This window comes from Ranitomeya variabilis, chromosome 2 (assembly GCF_051348905.1).
Source record: "Ranitomeya variabilis isolate aRanVar5 chromosome 2, aRanVar5.hap1, whole genome shotgun sequence".
Taxonomy (NCBI): Eukaryota; Metazoa; Chordata; class Amphibia; order Anura; family Dendrobatidae; genus Ranitomeya; species Ranitomeya variabilis.
Genome location: NC_135233.1, coordinates 805,766,899 through 805,787,356, shown reverse-complemented (window position 1 = coordinate 805,787,356; position 20,458 = coordinate 805,766,899). Strand labels below are relative to the sequence as shown.

Sequence of the window (20,458 nt, the reverse complement as noted above, 5' to 3'; positions counted from 1 at the left end):
CTCACTGGCTATAAAGGCTTAGTGGGAACAATGACCATGTACTGGCAGGCTCAGTGGCTACAAAGGTTTAGAGGGAACAATGACCATGTTCTTGCCAGGCTCACTGGCTACAAAGGCTAAGAGGGAACAGTGGCCATGTGCTGCCAGGCTCACTGGCTATAAAGGCTTAGTGGGAACAATGACCATGTACTGCCAGGCTCAGTGGCTACAAAGGTTTAGAGGGAACAATGACCATGTACTGCCAGGCTCAATGGCTACAAAAGTTTAGAGGGAACAATGACCATGTACTGCCAGGCTCACTGGCTAAAAAGACTTAGAGGGAACAGTGGCCATGTACTGCCAGGCTCATGGCTACAAAGTCTTAGAGGGAACAATGACCATGTACTGCCAGGCTCACTGGCTAAAAAGGCTTAGAGGGAACAGTGGCCGTGTGTTGCCAGGCTCGATGGCTACAAAGGCTTAGAGGGAACATTGGCCATGCACTGCCAGGCTCAATGGCTACAAAGGCTTAGAGGGAAAAGTGGCCATGTATTGCCAAGCTCACTGGTTATAAAGGCATAATGGAAAATGTGGCCATGTACTGCCAGGCTCAATGGCTACAAAGTCTTGGAGGAAACAGTGACCATGTACTGCCAGGCTCACTGGCTACAAAGACTTAGAGGGAACAGTGGCCATGTACTGCCTGGCTCACTGGCTACAAAGGCTTACTGGAAGCAGTGGCCAGGTACTGCCAGGCTCAATGGCTATAAAGGCTTAAAGGGAACAGTGGCCATGTACTGCCTGGCTCACTGGCTACAAAGGCTTAGAGGGAACAGTCGCCATGTACTGCCAGGCTCACTGCATAGAAAGGCTGAATGGAACAGTGGCCATGTACTGCCAGACTCACTGGCTAAAAAGGCTTAGAGGGAACAGTGGCCATGTACTGCCAGGCTCACTGGCTACAAAGGCTTAGAGAAAGCAGTGGCCAGCGCCTGCCAGGCTCAGTGGCTAAAAAGGCTTAGAGGGAACAGTGGCCATGTACTGCCAGGCTCACTGGCTACAAAGGCTTAGAGAAAGCAGTGGCCAGGGCCTGCCAGGCTCAGTGGCTACAAAGGCTTAGAGGGAACAGAGGCCAGGTACTGCCAGACTCACTGGCTACAAAGGCTTAGAGAGAACAGTCGCCATGTACTGCCAGGCTCACTGCATAGAAAGGCTGAATGGAACAGTGGCCATGTACTGCCAGACTCACTGGCTACAAAGGCTTAGAGAGAACAGTGGCCATGTACTGCCAGACTCACTGGCTATAAAGGCTTAGAGGGAACAGTGGCCAGGTACTCAGGCTCACTGGCTACAAAGGCTTAGAGGAAACTGTGGCCAGGTACTGCTGGACTCACTGGCTACAAAGGCTTAGAGGAAACTGTGGCCAGGTACTGCTGGACTCACTGGCTAAAAAGGCTTAGAGGGAACAGTGGCTATGTACTGCCAGACTCACTGGCTACAAAGGCTTAGAGGGAACAGTGGCCATATACTGCCAGGCTCAGTGGCTACAAAGGCTTAGAGGGAACAGTGGCTATGTACTGCCAGGCTCACTGGCTACAAAGGCTTAGAGTGAACAGTGGTCATGTACTGCCAGGCTCACTGGCTACAAAGGCTTAGAGTGAACAGTGGTCATGTACTGCCAGGCTCACTGGCTACAAAGGCTTAGAGGAAACTGTGGCCAGGTACTGCTGGACTCACTGGCTAAAAAGGTTTAGAGGGAACAGTGGCCATATACTGCCAGGCTCACTGCATAGAAAGGCTGAATGGAACAGTGGCCATGTACTGCCAGACTCACTGGCTGCAAAGGCTTAGAGGGAACAATCGCCATGTACTGCGAGGCTCACTGGCTACAAAGGCTTAGAGGGAACAGTGGCCATATACTGCCAGGCTCACTGCATAGAAAGGCTGAAAGGAACAGTGGCCATGTACTGCCAGGCTCAATGGCTACAAAAGCTTAGAGGGAACAGTCGCCATGTACTGCGAGGCTCACTGGCTACAAAGGCTTAGAGGGAACAGTGGCCATACACTGCCAGGCTCACTGCATAGAAAGGCTGAATGGAACAGTGGCCATGTACTGCCAGGCTCACTGGCTACAAAGGCTTAGAGGGAACAGTGGCCAGGTACTGCCAGACTCACTGGCTACAAAGGCTTAGAGTGAACAGTGGCCAGGTACTGCCAGGCTCACTGGCTACAAAGGCTTAGAGTGAACAGTGGCCAGGTACCGCCAGGCTCACTGGCTACAAAGGCTTAGAGGGAACAGTGGCCAGGTACTGCCAGACTCACTGGCTACAAAGGCTTAGAGTGAACAGTGGCCAGGTACTGCCAGGCTCACTGGCTACAAAGGCTTAGAGGAAACTGTGGCCAGGTACTGCTGGACTCACTGGCTACAAAGGCTTAGAGGGAACAGTGGCCAGGTACTGCCAGACTCACTGGCTACCAAAATTTAGAGGGAACAGTGGCCTTATACTGCCATGCTCACTGTATAGAAAGGCTGAGTGGAACAACGGCCATGTGCTGACATACTCACTGGGTAGAAAGGCATAGATGGAAAAATGGACAGGTACCAACAAGTTCACTTGTATATAAGCATAGACAAAACAGTGGCCAGGTACCATCATGCTCTGCTCACTAGCTACAAAGGCTTAGAGGGAACAGTAGCTTGTTGCTTAAGGGGATTTTCCCATCTTAAGACGTGATGACATATCTCCGTTTATGATCTGTGGGATTCTGATTTCTATGATCTGAAGCACCTTAACTGTTTTCCCCTGGATTAAGGAAACCTGGCTGTGACATATTGATAACTACATTATGTTTTGTAAAACTTTGATGAGTATGGTTTCTTTCTGTGTGTGTAATGATGTTTCTTTGCTGTCTAGTTTTATAGGTCACTCCTTAGGAAACCTAATCATACGGTCGGTTCTTTCAAGACCGAGATTTAAATGCTACCTTGGCAAGCTGCACACTTTCCTCTCGTTATCTGGTCCACACTTAGGTACCTTGTACAACAGCAGTGCCCTTGTTAATACAGGTGAGACTAGACTAGACGAATTGTGAAATTTGATAATATTGAGTTGAAAGTCATTCAATTTAGTGATTTTTCTCAAAGAATGTTATGGTGAGACAGCAATTTACTGTCCCTCTTGGCCCGTTAACTTACTGTCGCTGATGTACCTTATTCTGTGGTTATGAGAAACTCTGTATTTGCACTGTTTGCCTGTACCAGATGTCAGCTGTGTTATACACCCAGCACTTGCCTCTAACAGCAGTGACTCTGACTGCTACTGTTAACTGCTTAAATGCTGTTGTCAATCTCTGACAGCTTTATTTTAATAGCATGAGTATGGTGGGACACCTATTGCCCTCCACTGCCTGTAGAAGGTCAACTCGGTGCCATCTTAGTACTGCTGTGAACTCCAAATCACTGAAACTATTGTTGACCTATCCCCAATTTTGGATTGCTCACTGACAAAGGGATGAAACTTAAGTTTTATCTCTTTGGCTACTATGAACTCCAGCCATATGATGAGCTTCATAAAAACCTTATATATCACTATATACTACAATACTAAAGTATTTCATTATATAGAACAAGTGATCAAATAAAGTTATTAGGATAGATGCAGTGAAGAAAAAAAAATAGATGAACTTCAACATTTCCATTATTTAGTTGTCACACTTTCCCCAAATCCAATAAAAACGCTTTATGCAACCCCAAAAATGTTGTCCCTTTATGTCCGTTTGTTACTCAAAAAACAAGGTATGGGTCATAGAAAATGGCGACTGAGACCAAATCTTTGAGTATAATTTTTTTTTTTCTTCAAAGTTAAACATTTTTTTTTTCACCGCCTAAATAATAAAATGGGTGTATAAGTTTAGTGTTGCCATATTCATACTAACTTGAAGAACCATGATGAAAGGTCATTTTTACCACACTGGTAACAAAGTAAAAACCAATCCCTGAAAGCAATGATGGAGTTCTTTTTTTCCCCATGTTTCAGTACATTTTATGGTAAAATGAATGGTGTCCTTCAAAACTACAACTGTCTCTCCAAAAAAAAACAGCTCATACAGCTATGTCAGTGGAAAAATAAAAAATTATAACGCAGAATGGGGAGGAAAAAATGAAATGACAAAAAACAATGTTTGGCAGACATTACTGTGGTATACAGCGGGTGAAATCAATATTGAACACATCACAAACTTTCTTAGTAAATATTTCTAAAGGTGCTATTGACATGAAATTCTCACCAGATGTCAGTAACAACCCATCCAATCCACACAGGCAAAGAAATCAAACCATAGATATCCATATATTATGTGCAATGAGAAATTAAACATCAAAAAAGAATTGAACACATGAAGAGAGGTACAAAAAGCCATGGAAAGTCATGACACCAGCTGAAATCTATCAGTACTAAGAACACAATCGGCAATATACTACGTCACTGGGCAATATACTACGTGGCTGGGCAATATACTACGTGGCTGGGCAATATACTACGTGGCTGGGCAATATACTATGTGGCTGGGCAATATACTACGTGGCTGGGCAATATACTACGTGGCTGGGCAATATACTACGTGGGCTGTGCAATATACTACGTCACTGGGCAATATACTACATCACTGGGCAATATACTACGTCGCTGGGCAATATACTACGTGGCTGGGCAATATACTACGTCACTGGGCAATATACTACGTGGCTGGGCAATATACTACGTGGGCTGTGCAATATACTACGTCACTGGGCAATATACTACATCACTGGGCAATATACTACGTCGCTGGGCAATATACTACGTGGCTGGGCAATATACTACGTCACTGGGCAATATACTACGTGGCTGGGCAATATACTACGTGGACATACATATTCTAGAATACCCGATGCGTTAGAATCGGGCCACCATCTAGTGGATAATGAAGATGAAACGAGGGTGGACATTTCAGCAAGACAATGATTTGAAAAACACAGCCAAGAAACTGTCAATTGGTTTCAGAGAAAGAAAATAAAGCTGCTTCAGCCAATCACCTGACCTGAATCCAATAGAAAATTTATGGAAGGAACTAAAATGCAGAGTTCATAGAAGGATCCCTCAGAACCTTCAGGATTTGAAGTGTGTGTGGAAGAATGGGCCAAAATGGCACCTGAGTAATGCATGCGACTAATTTCTCCATACAGGAGGCATCTTGAACCTGTCATCACCAACAAAGGCTTTTGTATGATGTATTTAATAAATTTCACTAAGCATGATCAATATTTTTGCCCTGTGTCATTTCTCATTATTAAGCATAACTTAAAGGGGTTGTCCACTACTTTCAATTAACCCCCCAATGTACCCCCCCGGGGCCCCTAATGAATTGTGCCATTACCTTCTGTTGACGTTTTCGCCTGTGAGCGGCGCTATTCCTCCTGCTGAGTCCAGGTCACATGACCCCCAGACTGCAGCCGCCGCTCATTTCCGCCGACGTCACGTCAATTTCCAGGCTCTGAAAATTGACGTGACGTCAGCAGCAGGCGTGACCAGCCCCCACAGTCAGCAGTCACTCAGCAAGAGTGACTGGGCTGTGGGCGGTGCTGGGGGCTGCCTGCAGGGCTGTGCTGGGGGCGGGCGGGGCTGTGTGTGCTCACTGCTCAGTGCTGGGATCATGATGTGTGGCTGGGCTGTGTGCTTCGGTCGCCGGGGGTCTGCCGGTGCATGTGCCCGCCGGCGCCGGTGTTTCTGCCCGCCGGTGCCGGTGCTTGTGCCCGCCGGTGCCGGTGCTTGTGCCCGCCGGTGCCGGTGCTTGTGCCCGCCGGCGCCGGTGCTTGTGACCGCCGGCGCCGGTGCTTGTGACCGCCGGCGCCGGTGCTTCTGCCCGCCGGCGCTGTGCGTGTGTGTGCCGGCGCTGTGTGTGCGTGTGCCGACGCTGTGCGTGTGTGTGTGTGCCGGCGCTGTGCGTGTGTGTGCAGGCATCGTCCGATGGGACTACAAGTCCCATCGGGCTCTGCCTGCTACACTGACAGTGAGTGACACATTAGCCAATGATGGGACAGTAGTAGTCCCATCATCCGGCTAATGTGTTGAATGTAAAAAAAAAAAAAAAACACAGTACATACTGTCATGAATCCCCAATGGCTAGGGATAGCACAGGACAAGCAAAGTACAAATAGATAACGGACGAGCTCTAGGGTGATGGAACCTGGGCTGACCGCTGCCCTACGCCTGACAAACGCAACTAGAGATAGCCAGGGAGCGTGCCTACGTTGGTTCTAGACGCCACGCACCAGCCTAAGAGCTAACTAGTACTGCAGAGAAAATAAAGACCTCACTTGCCTCCAGAGGAATGAACCCCAAAAGATATAGTTGCCCCCTCACATGTATTGACGGTGAAATGAGAGGAAGGCACACACATAGAGATGATATATATAGTTTTAGCAAATAGAGGCCCGCTGTAAACTAGAAAGCAGAACGATACAAAAGGGGACTGAGCGGTCAGCAAAAATCCCTAATCAAAAAAACCATCCTGAGATTACAAGAACCCATGTGCCAACTCATGGCACATGGGGAGAACCTCAGTCCACTAGAGCTACCAGCTAGCATAGAGACATAATAAGCAAGCTGGACAAAAAACCAAACAACTGAAAATCAGCACTTAGCTTATCCTGAAAGATCTGGGAGCAGGTAGGCAGGAACCAAACAGAGCACATCTGAATACATTGATAGCCGGCAAGGGAATGACAGAAAGGCCAGGTAAAATAGGAAACACCCAGCCTCTGATGGACAGGTGGTAACCAAAGGCCGCAACCCACCAAAGTCACCCAGTACCAGCAGTAACCACCAGAGGGAGCCCACAAACAGAATCCACAACAGTACCCCCCCCCTTGAGGAGGGGTCACCGAACCCTCACGAGAACCCCCAGGGCGATCAGGGTGAGCTCTATGGAAGGCGCGGACCAAATCAGTCGCATGAACATCGGAGGCGACCACCCAGGAATTATCCTCCTGACCATAACCCTTCCACTTAACCAAATACTGGAGTTTGCGTCTGGAAACACGAGAATCCAAGATCTTCTCAACAACATACTCCAATTCTCCCTCCACCAGCACCGGAGCAGGAGGCTCAACCGAAGGAACAACGGGCACCTCATACCTCCGCAACAATGACCGATGGAACACATTATGAATAGCAAACGATGCTGGGAGATCCAAACGAAAAGATACAGGGTTAAGAATCTCCGAGATCCTATAAGGACCGATGAACCGAGGCTTGAACTTAGGAGAAGAGACCTTCATAGGGACAAAACGAGAAGACAACCACACCAAATCCCCAACAAGAAGTCGGGGACCCACGCGGCGACGGCGATTAGCAAACTGCTGAGTCTTCTCCTGAGATAACTTCAAATTGTCCACCACCTGATTCCACTCCAGGACAATCCGAAGACTCCACCTGACCAGAGGAAAAACGAGGATGAAACCCCGAATTACAAAAAAAAGGAGAGACCAACGTGGCAGAACTAGCCCGATTATTAAGAGCAAATTCGGCCAGTGGCAAAAAAGCAACCCAGTCATCTTGATCAGCAGAAACAAAACACCTCAAATAAGTTTCCAAGGTCTGATTAGTTCACTCCGTTTGGCCATTCGTCTGAGGATGGAATGCAGACGAGAAAGACAAATCAATGCCCATCTTGGCACAAAACGTCCGCCAAAATCTAGACACAAACTGGGATCCCCTGTCAGAAACGATATTCTCCGGAATCCCATGCAAACGGACCACGTTCTGAAAAAATAAAGGGACCAACTCAGAGGAGGAGGGCAACTTAGGCAAGGGCACCAAATGAACCATCTTAGAAAAGCGGTCACACACAACCCAGATAACGGACATTTTCTGTGAAACCGGAAGATCAGAAATAAAATCCATGGAAATGTGCGTCCAAGGCCTCTTCGGGATGGGCAAGGATAACAACAACCCACTGGCCCGAGAACAGCAAGGCTTAGCTCGAGCACACACTTCACAAGACTGCACAAAGGTACGCACATCCCTAGACAAGGAAGGCCACCAAAAAGACCTGGCCACCAAGTCTCTAGTACCAAATATTCCAGGATGACCAGCCAACACAGAAGAATGGACCTCGGAGATGACTCTACTGGTCCAATCATCCGGAACAAACAGTCTTTCTGGTGGACAACGATCCGGTTTATCCACCTGAAACTCCTGCAATGCACGTCGCAAGTCTGGGGATACGGCGGACAATATTACCCCATCCCTAAGGATACCAGTAGGCCCAGAGTCTCCAGGAGAGTCAGGCACAAAACTCCTGGAAAGAGCATCTGCCTTCACATTCTTTGAACCTGGCAGGTATGAAACCACGAAATTGAAACGAGAAAAAAACAACGACCAACGAGCCTGTCTAGGATTCAAACGCCTGGCAGACTCAAGGTAAATGAGATTCTTGTGATCAGTCAAGACCACCACACGATGTTTAGCACCCTCAAGCCAATGACGCCACTCCTCAAATGCCCACTTCATGGCCAAAAGCTCCCGATTACCCACATCATAATTGCGCTCGGCGGGCGAGAATTTTCTAGAGAAGAATGCACATGGCTTCATCACCGAGCCATTAGAACTTCTCTGTGACAAAACCGCCCCCGCTCCAATCTCGGAAGCATCAACCTCAACCTGAAAAGGAAGTGAAACATCTGGTTGACACAACACAGGAGCAGAAGAAAACCGGCGCTTAAGTTCCTGAAAGGCCTCCACGGCCGCAGGAGACCAATCAGCAACATCAGCACCCTTTTTAGTCAAATCAGTCAAAGGTTTGACAATACTGGAAAAATTAGCAATGAACCGACGATAAAAATTAGCAAACCCCAAGAACTTCTGAAGGCTCTTAACAGATGTAGGTTGTGTCCAGTCACAAATAGCCTGAACCTTGACGGGATCCATCTCAATAGTAGAAGGAGAAAAAATGTACCCCAAAAAAGAAATCTTCTGGACTCCGAAGAGACACTTTGAACCCTTCACAAACAGAGAATTGGCCCGCAGAACCTGAAACACCTTCCTGACCTGTAGAACATGAGGCTCCCAGTCATCAGAAAACACCAAAATATCATCCAAATACACAATCATAAACTTATCCAGATATTCACGGAAAATATTGTGCATAAAGGACTGAAAGACTGACGGAGCATTGGAGAGCCCAAAGGGCATTACCAAATACTCAAAATGGCCCTCAGGCGTATTAAATGCGGTTTTCCACTCATCACCCTGTTTTATCCGCACCAGATTATACGCACCGTGAAGATCTATCTTAGTGAACCACCTAGCCCCCTTAATGCGAGCAAACAAATCAGTTAATAATGGCAATGGATACTGGTATTTGACTGTAATCTTATTCAGAAGGCGATAATCTATACAAGGCCTCAGGGAACCATCTTTTTTTGCCACGAAAAAGAAACCTGCTCCCAGAGGGGACGAAGATGGACGAATATGTCCCTTTTCCAAGGACTCCTTAATATAATTCCACATAGCAGTATGCTCTGGCAGTGACAGATTAAATAAACGACCCTTAGGGAACTTACTGCCAGGAATCAATTCTATAGCACAGTCACACTCTCTATGAGGAGGGAGCGAATTGAGCTTAGGCTCCTCAAAAACATCCCTATAGTCAGACAAAAACGCAGGGATCTCAGAAGGAGTAGATGAAGCGATCATCATCATGAACCCCCTGACATCCCCAGCTTAACACAGACATTGTTTTCCAGTCCAGGACAGGATTATGAGTTTGTAACCATGGCAGACCAAGCACTAGTACATCATGTAAATTATACAGTACAAGGAAGCGAATCACCTCCTGATGAACGGGAGTCATGCGCATGGTCACTTGTGTCCAATACTGCGGTTTATTCATAGCCAATGGTGTAGAGTCAATTCCCTTCAGAGGAATAGGAACTTCCAGAGGCTCCAGACTAAAACCGCAGCGTTTAGCAAATGACCAATCCATAAGACTCAGGGCAGCGCCCGAATCCACATAGGCATCGACGGAAATGGAAGACAGTGAAAAAATCAGAGTCACAGACAAAATGAACTTAGGCTGCAGAGTACCAATGGCAAAAGATTTATCAACCCTTTTTGTGCGTTTAGAGCATGCTGATATAACATGAGCTGAATCACCACAATAAAAATACAATCCATTTTTCCGCCTATAATTTTGCCGTTCACTTCTGGACTGAATTCTATCACATTGCATAGTCTCAGGTGCCTGTTCAGAAGACACCGCCAACTGGTGCACGGGTTTGCGCTCCCGTAAACGCCGATCAATCTGAATGGCCATAGCCATAGACTCATTCAGACCTGTAGGCGTAGGGAACCCCACCATAATATCCTTAATGGCCTCAGAAAGACCATTTCTGAAGTTTGCAGCCAGGGCGCACTCATTCCACTGAGTAAGCACCGACCATTTCCGAAATTTTTGACAATATATTTCCGCTTCATCATGCCCCTGAGAGAGGGCTAATAAAGCCTTTTCAGCCTGAATCTCTAGGTTAGGTTCCTCATAGAGCAATCCCAATGCCAGAAAAAACGCATCCACACTGAGCAATGCAGGATCCCCTGGTGCCAATGCAAATGCCCAATTCTGAGGGTCGCCCCGCAGGAAAGATATTACAATCTTGACCTGTTGAGCAGGGTCTCCAGAGGAGCGAGATTTTAAAGAAAGAAACAATTTACAATTGTTCCTGAAATTCAGGAAGGTAGATCTATCTCCAGAAAAGAACTCTGGAATAGGAATTCTAGGTTCAGACATGGGAGTGTGAACAACAAAATCCTGTATGTTTTGAACTTTTGCCGCGAGATTACTCAGGCTGGAAGCCAAACTCTGGACATCCATGTTAAACAGCCAAGATCAGAGCCATTCAAGGGTTAAAAGGAGGTAAGAAGCAGCTAGACAGCAATTAAGGGCTAGGCAGCAAAACTCTGAAGGGGAAAAAAAAAAAAAAAAAAAAAATTCCCTTAAACACTTCTTTTTCTCCTGCTTCAGCCCAAACAATTAACACTTTGTGGGCCGGCTATACTGTCATGAATCCCCAATGGCTAGGGATAGCACAGGACAAGCAAAGTACAAATAGATAACGGACGAGCTCTAGGGTGATGGAACCTGGGCTGACCGCTGCCCTACGCCTGACAAACGCAACTAGAGATAGCCAGGGAGCGTGCCTACGTTGGTTCTAGACGCCACGCACCAGCCTAAGAGCTAACTAGTACTGCAGAGAAAATAAAGACCTCACTTGCCTCCAGAGGAATGAACCCCAAAAGATATAGTTGCCCCCTCACATGTATTGACGGTGAAATGAGAGGAAGGCACACACATAGAGATGATATATATAGTTTTAGCAAATAGAGGCCCGCTGTAAACTAGAAAGCAGAACGATACAAAAGGGGACTGAGCAGTCAGCAAAAAACCCTAATCAAAAAAACCATCCTGAGATTACAAGAACCCATGTGCCAACTCATGGCACATGGGGAGAACCTCAGTCCACTAGAGCTACCAGCTAGCATAGAGACATAATAAGCAAGCTGGACAAAAAACCAAACAACTGAAAATCAGCACTTAGCTTATCCTGAAAGATCTGGGAGCAGGTAGGCAGGAACCAAACAGAGCACATCTGAATACATTGATAGCCGGCAAGGGAATGACAGAAAGGCCAGGTAAAATAGGAAACACCCAGCCTCTGATGGACAGGTGGAAACCAAAGGCCGCAACCCACCAAAGTCACCCAGTACCAGCAGTAACCACCAGAGGGAGCCCACAAACAGAATCCACAACAACATACATACATACATACACACCATGCGACGACATGCACCATGTGGCGACCTGCACCATGTGATGACATGCGCCATGCGACGACATGCACCATGCGACAACATGCACCATGCGACGACATGCAACAACATGCACCATGCTGCGACATGCACCATGCGACATGCACCATGCGACGACATGCACATGCGTCGACATGCACCATGCGTCGACATGCGCCATGCGTCAACATGCACCATGCGTCAACATGAGACATGCACCATGCGACGACATGCAACACACACCATGCGACGACATGCACCATGCATCGACATGCACCATGCGTCGACATGCACCATGCATCAACATGCACCATGCGTCAACATGCACCATGCGTCAACATGCACCATGCGACATGCACCATGCGACGACATGCACATGCGTCAACATGCGACATGCACCATGCGTCGACATGCGCCATGCGTCAACATGAGACATGCACCATGCGACGACATGCAACACGCACCATGCGACGACATGCACCATGCATCGACATGCACCATGCGTCGACATGCACCATGCGTCGACATGCACCATGCATCAACATGCACCATGCGTCGACATGCACCATGCGACGACATGCGCCATGCGACAACATGCGACATGCACCATGCGACGACATGCAACATGTGACATGCGACATGAAACATGCCACATACAGTACGTACATACAACAGACATACAGTACATATAACATAGATTACATACTCACCATCACTTGTCACTTTGATCCCCGAAGCCATTGTCATCTGTAAAAAATATTAAAATAATAAACAAACACTATACTCCCTGATCCGCAGAAATCCAATTAAAACGAGTGTCCCACGACGATCTCCCGTGGAGAGCAGGAGCCTCTGCTGATGCAACCACTCTCCAGGGGCTCCAGGAACACAATGAGGGGAGGAAGGTATCCTTCCACAATGTATTCCCCACAATGTATTCCTACACCCCTGTGAGAAAATAGTCCCTAGTCTCACTTTATGGCATGCTGTATGAGAAAGTTCCCACGCAGCTTTTTGCCATAAAGTGAGACCAGTGAACTTTAGTAACCTCACTAAACCAATGTCACTGTTCTATAGGGGAGATCGTCGTGGGACACTCGTTATTAATTGGACTACAGCGGACATGTAGTATACGGTTTATTATTTTACTTTTTTGCAGGTGCTGGAGTGTGGTAAGTATGGTTAAATGAAGAATATTAAAATACTTTTTCCTAATGTGTGTGTGTTTCATTAACCCTTTTTTAGTATTGGATTAATAATGGATAGGCGTCTTATTGACGCCTCTCCGTTATTAACCCGGCTTAATGTCACCTTACAATAGCAAGGTGACATTAACCCCTTATTACCCCATATCCCACCGCTACACGGGAGTGGGACTGAAATACATGGCACTTTAATACGTGGCACTGAAATACGTGGCACGTGGCACTTACGTACGTGGCACTGAAATATGTGGCACGTGGCACTGAAATATGTGGCACTTACATAGGTGGCATTTAAATCCGTGGCACTTAAATCCGTGGCACTTACATACATCGCACTTGCATACATGTCACTTAAATACGTGGCACGTGGCACTTACATACGTGGCACTTATATACGTGGCACGTGGCACTTACATACGTGGCACTTATATACGTGGCACTGAAATAGGTGGCACTTAAATCCGTGGCACTGAAATACGTGTCACGTGGCACATACGTGGCACTTACATACGTGGCACTTAAATCCGTGGCACTTAAATCCGTGGCACTTACATACGTGGCACTTACATACGTGGCACTGAAATACGTGGCACATACGTGGCACTTACATACGTGGCACTTACATACGTGGCACTTACATACGTGGCACTTACATACGTGGCACTTACATACGTGGCACTTACATACGTGGCACTTATATACGTGGCACTTATATACGTGGCACTGAAATACGTGGCACTGAAATATCGTGGCACTATGACTGTCAGAAAATGTTCATTAAACGGTTAGGGGTGAGGTTAGGGGTAGGGTTAGGGTTTGGATCCCTTTATCACCCTGATGGTGGTGGGTGTTTTTTCAGTTTTTTTTCTATAAAAACGCATCATCGGTGAGGGTGGAAGATATGGTTATCGCAATCCCAGTGATGACATAACCAAAGTAAAGACCATAAATATAAAGTAATGGACAAGTACTGAACAATCCCTTTAATATATGATACTAAAACTGTTTTGAATCTATAAAATGCACAGTGTAGACTACAGTCTACAAATCTGTAATTTCTCAGTGTGAATGCAGATTTTTGGTTACTCATATTACACTCAGAGAGTGAATACAAGGATGTGATTTGAATACTCCCAATGTTGTCACCACGGTTTCTCTCACGGAGAATTTGTGTCAGTGTCATTATGTGAACCCTGTGGACAATCAGTGGCTGCTTCACTGTCTTCGCCTTAGGAAGAAGTGGCTTACATTTGGTAATTCTTAAAAAAAATGCAGCAACACTCACTTCCTACAGATATAAGAGTTTGCTTAGAAGGTGGTGAGAGTGATGCGGCCACTGATTGACCACAGGTACAATCGCTGCGAGACACCGCACCGACACTATTGGAACGTGCAGGCACTGGAATCTAGTAAACATACAGACTGAGAGGGGGTTGTTAGAATAGTGGACAAACCCTTCAAAGTTCTATATGTATGTATATATCACTGCAACAAAATATTAAAGTGTATGTATATGAATAAATAATTTATTCCATACATACACATAGAAGTATATATTGGTGTGTATATAAAAGGTGTGATCGCATATTGGTGCAATCTGTGCAGCTAAAATGCAATGGGGGCCATTTCTACCTCGAAAGCAGGTGGAATTGTGACTTAGGATGAGCTGTTATTTCTGCAAATGGCCCATATATTGTTTCTGAAACTGGGGCCTCTCCTGTATATGAGCACAAATAGTGTAAAATAAGAACACACATAATATATATACATGCACACAAGCGTATGTAGATGGACACATATAACCACACATGTACTGTGTAATTTACATATCTAAGACATATACGCAGTAGGATCTCTTTACAGTATATCATATGTATACTAAACTATATATACTATGAAATAGATGAGAAAGAAAAAAAGCTAAAAGCTTGATCACCATGGTTGTGCAGTTCTTGGTGCTGCTTTACAGCTTGTGACCAAGATGTGACCTCTCCTCATCAGCCTGAAGAGAGAGGAGGGAGAGGAGGGAGGGGTTGGGTGTGTTTTGGAGTGGGTGTGCTAAGTTCGGGCTTAGAGGACAGTGCAAAGCATCATGGAACTTGTAGTATTAGGGCACAATAAGGAAGTAGTCGATTAACCCCATGAGAGCTGAATCCAGCACTGAAGATGTGCTGCTACAGCATGATAACAGGTAATATTGTTAAAATAAACACAGTAGATGTTTTCAGTGGCACATAATAGCAAGATTTATGAAAAAAAAACAAAAACTTTATAGTAGTGGACAACTTCTTTAATTTATCGACATCTATGGTTTATTTCTTTAAGGTACCTTCACACTAAACGACTTTGCAACGAGAACGACAACGATCCGTGACGTTGCAGCGTCCTGGATAGCGATATCGTTGTGTTTGACACACAGCAGCTATCTGGATCCTGCTGTGATATCGCTGGTCATTGCTGAAAGTCCAGAACTTTATTTGGTCGTCAGATCGGCGTGTATCGTCGTGTTTGACAGCAAAAGCAACGATGCCAGCAATGTTTTACAATGGTAACCAGGGTAAATATCGGGTTACTAAGCGCAGGGCCGCGCTTAGTAACCCGATATTTACCCTGGTTACCATTGTAAAAGTAAAAAAAAAAACACTACATACTCACCCTCTGATGTCTGTCACGTCCCCCGGCGTCCGCGCTGCTGCTCAGAGCTGAATGTGTCAGTGCCGGCCGTAAAGCAAAGCACAGCGGTGACATCACCGCTGTGCTTTAGGGCCGGCGCTTACACAGTGCAGGGAAGCTGAAGGCGAGGGACGCGACAGACACGGCAATGTAAGTATGTAGTGTTTGGGTTTTTTTACATTTACTCTGATAACCAGGGTAAACATCGGGTTACTAAGCGCGGCCCTGCGCTTAGTAACCCGATGTTTACCCTGGTTACCTGGGGACTTCGGCATTGTTGGTCGCTGGAGAGCTGTCTGTGTGACAGCTCTCCAGCGACCACACAGCAACGCTGCAGCGATCGGCATCGTTGTCGATATCGCTGCAGCGTCACTTAATGTGACGGTACCTTTACCTTTGTGGATTAAATGGGTTGTTACGGACATCTGTGATAATTTCTTGTCATTGGCACCTTTAGAAATATATTGACTTAGAAAATTGGTGGTTTTCTATACTTATTTCACATGCTTATACACAACACAAATGGATCCAGAGAACCACAACTGAGTATAATCCAAAAGAATTTTATTACAGAATATCAAACAAAAAATTATAGAAACAATAAAATGAGAACCACAGGAAGCCAATAATAAGGACACAAAATGCCCAGCACACCAAGTCACTACTGATACTATAAATATAAGTACTGAATCAATGCCATGTGAGGTGCATAGAAACAGGCTAGACAAACTGTCCGTGCGACTGTTTTTTAAGGTGAATAGATAACTTAATAAACCCCACTTAAATGAGTAAAGTGCATAGTGCATAAAAGGCCTAAACAGACCATAAGAATGCAAAGAGTAAATTGACAAATAGAGGCATGATATACTTACTAAGTAGACCTGGGTGCTGATGGCAAATTGGTCCCTGCCGCCCCAACGCACGTTTCGTCGAGACTTCTTCAGGAGGCGTGCATTGGGGAGGGGGTTCCAACTATTTAAACACACACTGACCAATAAGAACAAACGATTCCTAATTGCAGGGATATTACAGACCATATCGTGGGCGCACAGCCCACTGCCGTTACGTCATGTCCGGTATCACCGGCGCATGCGTCATCTCCATAGCAACCGGATGGGCCATCACGGGAGCGGCCGTGGAGCGCAAGCACAAAGTGCGACGGCGTCCGTGTGCAGCGCGCCGGGTGCCGCCCACACAATGGCCCGGCGCCACAGAAGCGGCGCATGCGCACACCGGACACGAAGGGACTTTAGCTGGAGAGGCTCAGAATGAATAGGTACAAATATTATACAGTGACCATATACTAATAGTGGTAATAGTTGTGAATGAGTGCAGATACTATACAGTGATCGCATGCTAAAAGTGCAGATACTACAGCGTATCAATTTTTGTCAGGCAACATAATCCTAACACTTAACAAAATGTGCAAACGTTACATGTTAATGGAAAGATAAACATTAACAATGATTATGTGACAACAATACAGACAATTATCACGTAGATATATGAAGATATACCCCTATAAACAAATATAGGAATACATGGAGATAAAAACACAGAGAGACATATATGCAAAAATACACAATAAGTGCATGATATATAAATAGAACAATACAACAATGAACAGCAATATATATGTCCAAAAAACATTAACATAAAACATATAAATATATGCACCAAGACTACAGTGCAATAACTAATATGGTGAAGAATCCAACAAATTTTGTCCACTTCGGCATTTTTGAACAAAGTTTTCTCCAGCAAGGCCGTTAAGATTTCAAAGTGCAAGGCAGGATATACAAGGCATAAACCAACTTAACTAGAATGTTAAAAACAAAGAAAGAATAAACATAAAAAATGAATATAAACAGATAAGCATAAAAACCCCCACCCCCATAAAAAACGTGTATGATGTCTTCATAGAAATGATCCAAACCCAAATCCCTCATTCAAGCCGCCTGGAGTCACTGTATTAAGTCGATATATCCAGCGGCTCTCCACCCTAGCCAGGGCTCTAAATAGGTTCTCATTTTATTGTTTCTATAATTTTTTGTTTGATATTCTGTAATAAAATTCTTTTGGATTATACTCTATTGTGGTTCTCTGGATCCATTTGTGTTGTGTATATGCTAGTTGGAGTTTTTTGGTCCGACCTACTGATGTCCTGGACATTTATGTAGTGTTTATATTATTTCACATGCTGTATATGAGGGCCTTAAAACCTGTCTATACATTTTATCTATGGATTCAATTTAATAATGTTACTAAGAACTGTTACGCTGAGTTGAGCCACTTCTTATTTATTTTATTTCCAGGATTATGGTTCATGCAGAAGTGGAAAAAGTCAGGATCACTTTTACAACTAACTTGTAGAGACCACTCTGATCCTCGTCAGACCTTCCTGTACAAGCTTAGCAAGAAACCAGGTACAAAGTGTGCAGAAAATATGTATTCCTGATTGTCTTTGGTTATGGTTCTAAAATGAAATACCGTATATACTCGAGTATAAGCTGACCCCCTTAATTTTGCCACAAAAAACTGGGAAAGCTTAATGACTCGAGTATAAGCCTAGGGTGGGAAATGTAGCAGCTACCGATAAATGTCAAAAGTAAAAATAGATACCAATAAAAGTAAAATTAATTGAGACATCAGTAGGTTAAGTGTTTTTGAATATCTATATTGAATCAGGAGCCCCATATAATGCTCCATAAAGTTTATGATGGCCCCATAAGATGCTCCATATTAAAATATGCCCCATATAATCCTGCTTAAAGGTTAATAATAGCCCCATAAGATGCTCCATAGACACATTTGCCCAATATAATGCTGCACAAATGTTGATTATGGCTCCATAAGCTGCTCCATAAAGATATTTGCCCCATATAGTGCTGCACAAACGTTATGGCCCCATAAGATACTCCATACAAACATTTGCCCCATATAATGCTGCACAAACATTAAATTAATTATGGCCCCATAAGATGCTCCATAAAGATATTTGCCCCATATAGTGCTGCACAAACGTTGATTATGGCCCTATACAGACACTTGCCTCATATAGTGCTGCACAAACGTTATGGCCCCATAAAATGCTCCATACAGACACTTGCCCCATATAGTACTGCACAAACGTTGATTATGGCCCCATACAGACACTTGCCCCATATAGTGCTGCACAAACGTTGATTATGGGTCCATCCAGACATTTGCCCCATTTGCTGTTGCTGCGATAAAAAAAAAAAAAAATAATCACATACTCACCTCTCCGTCGCTCAGGCCCCCGGCACTTTCAATATTCACCTGCTCCCCGTTCCGGCGCCGCTCCATCTTCAGCGTCTTCTGCACTGACGTTCAGGCACGCACTAACCACGTCATCGCACCCTCTGACCTGAGGGTCACTGCAAAAGACGCTGAAGACGGAGCGGCGGCTGGAACGAGGAGCAGGTGAATATCGCGCAGCGCTGCGCTCCCCTCCCCGTTATACTCACCTGTTCCTGGCGCTGTGCAGTCCCTGCTTCCCCGGCAGCTTCTTCCTGTACTGAGCGGTCACCGTTACCGCTCATTACAGTAATGAATATGCGGCTCCACCCCTATGGGAGGTGGAGCAGCATGTTCATTACTGTAATGAGCGGTACCATGTGACCGCTCTGTACAGGAAAAAGCTGGGGAGGCAGGGACCGCGCCAGGAGCAGGTGAGTATAATTAGACAGCCCCCGCTCCCCGTCCCCTGCCGAACCCTGAGTATGACTCGAGTATAAGCCAAGAGGGGGACTTTCAGCCCCAAAAATTTGCTGAAAATCTCAGCTTATACTCGAGTATATATGGTATATCACTCCCACTTTAGAAAGAATATCTAGAATGCAGATTATTATTAGGCTCAAGTGGTGATATATGAAGCAGGTTACATAAGGGCCAAAAGAAGAACTCAAGAGTTTCTCTGTTCTGAAGTTCTATCTATGGACAACATGATAAATGATGGATCTGTCATATAATGGCGCCAGACACACAGTTTTTATGCTGTGTGCACACGTTCAGGATTTTTCGCTGTTTTTCGCTAAAAAAACGCAATAAAACCGCGAAAAAACACATACATTAAGCATCCTATTAGAATGCAATCCGCAATTTTTGTGCACATGTTGCGTTTTTTTCCGCGGCGGAATTGCATTCCAGAAAAATGCGCAGCATGTTTATTCTTTGAGCGGAATCGCGGGGATTCCGCACACATAGAATGCATTGATCCACTTACTTTCCGCATGGGGCTATGTCCACCATGTGGGAAATAAGCGGATCATGTGCGGTTGGTACCAGGGTGGAGGAGAGGAGACTCTGCTCCAGGCCCTGGGAACCATATACCTGTAAAAAAAAAAAAAAAAAAAGAATTAAAATAAAAAATCGTGATTTTCTCACCTTCCGGCGTCCCCGGAAGTAAAATAGTAAAAAGTTGGTCACACTTGTCAAACACTGTTTGACAAGTTTTCCAAGCGATGCTACAGATCGCTTGAAAAACGCTAGCATTCTGCAAGCTAATTATGCTTGTAAAACGCTAGTGTTTAGCGGGAAAACGCATGCCAATTCCGCATGCGTTTTACCCGCGGCACAGTTGGAAATTTCCGCGGCAATTCCGGACGTGTGCACATAGCCTAAATGTGACATCCCGCATTTCCACTACCTGCAGTGAACCAACAGGGAAGATACACATCGGTCCTAATAATTCAT

General features: G+C 45.4%; 1 protein-coding gene across 4 annotated transcripts in view; it reads left to right on the top strand.

Moving 5' to 3' along the window:
- FAM135A (family with sequence similarity 135 member A) overlaps positions 1-20,458 on the top strand; it is a 146,749-nt gene that overhangs the window by 121,325 nt on the left and 4,966 nt on the right. For all 4 annotated transcript variants that reach the window (XM_077289955.1, XM_077289956.1, XM_077289957.1 and 1 more), the window contains 2 exons: positions 2,895-3,046; positions 18,058-18,168. In XM_077289955.1, the coding sequence (XP_077146070.1) occupies positions 2,895-3,046; positions 18,058-18,168 (263 nt within the window). The remainder of the gene's footprint in view (positions 1-2,894; positions 3,047-18,057; positions 18,169-20,458) is intronic.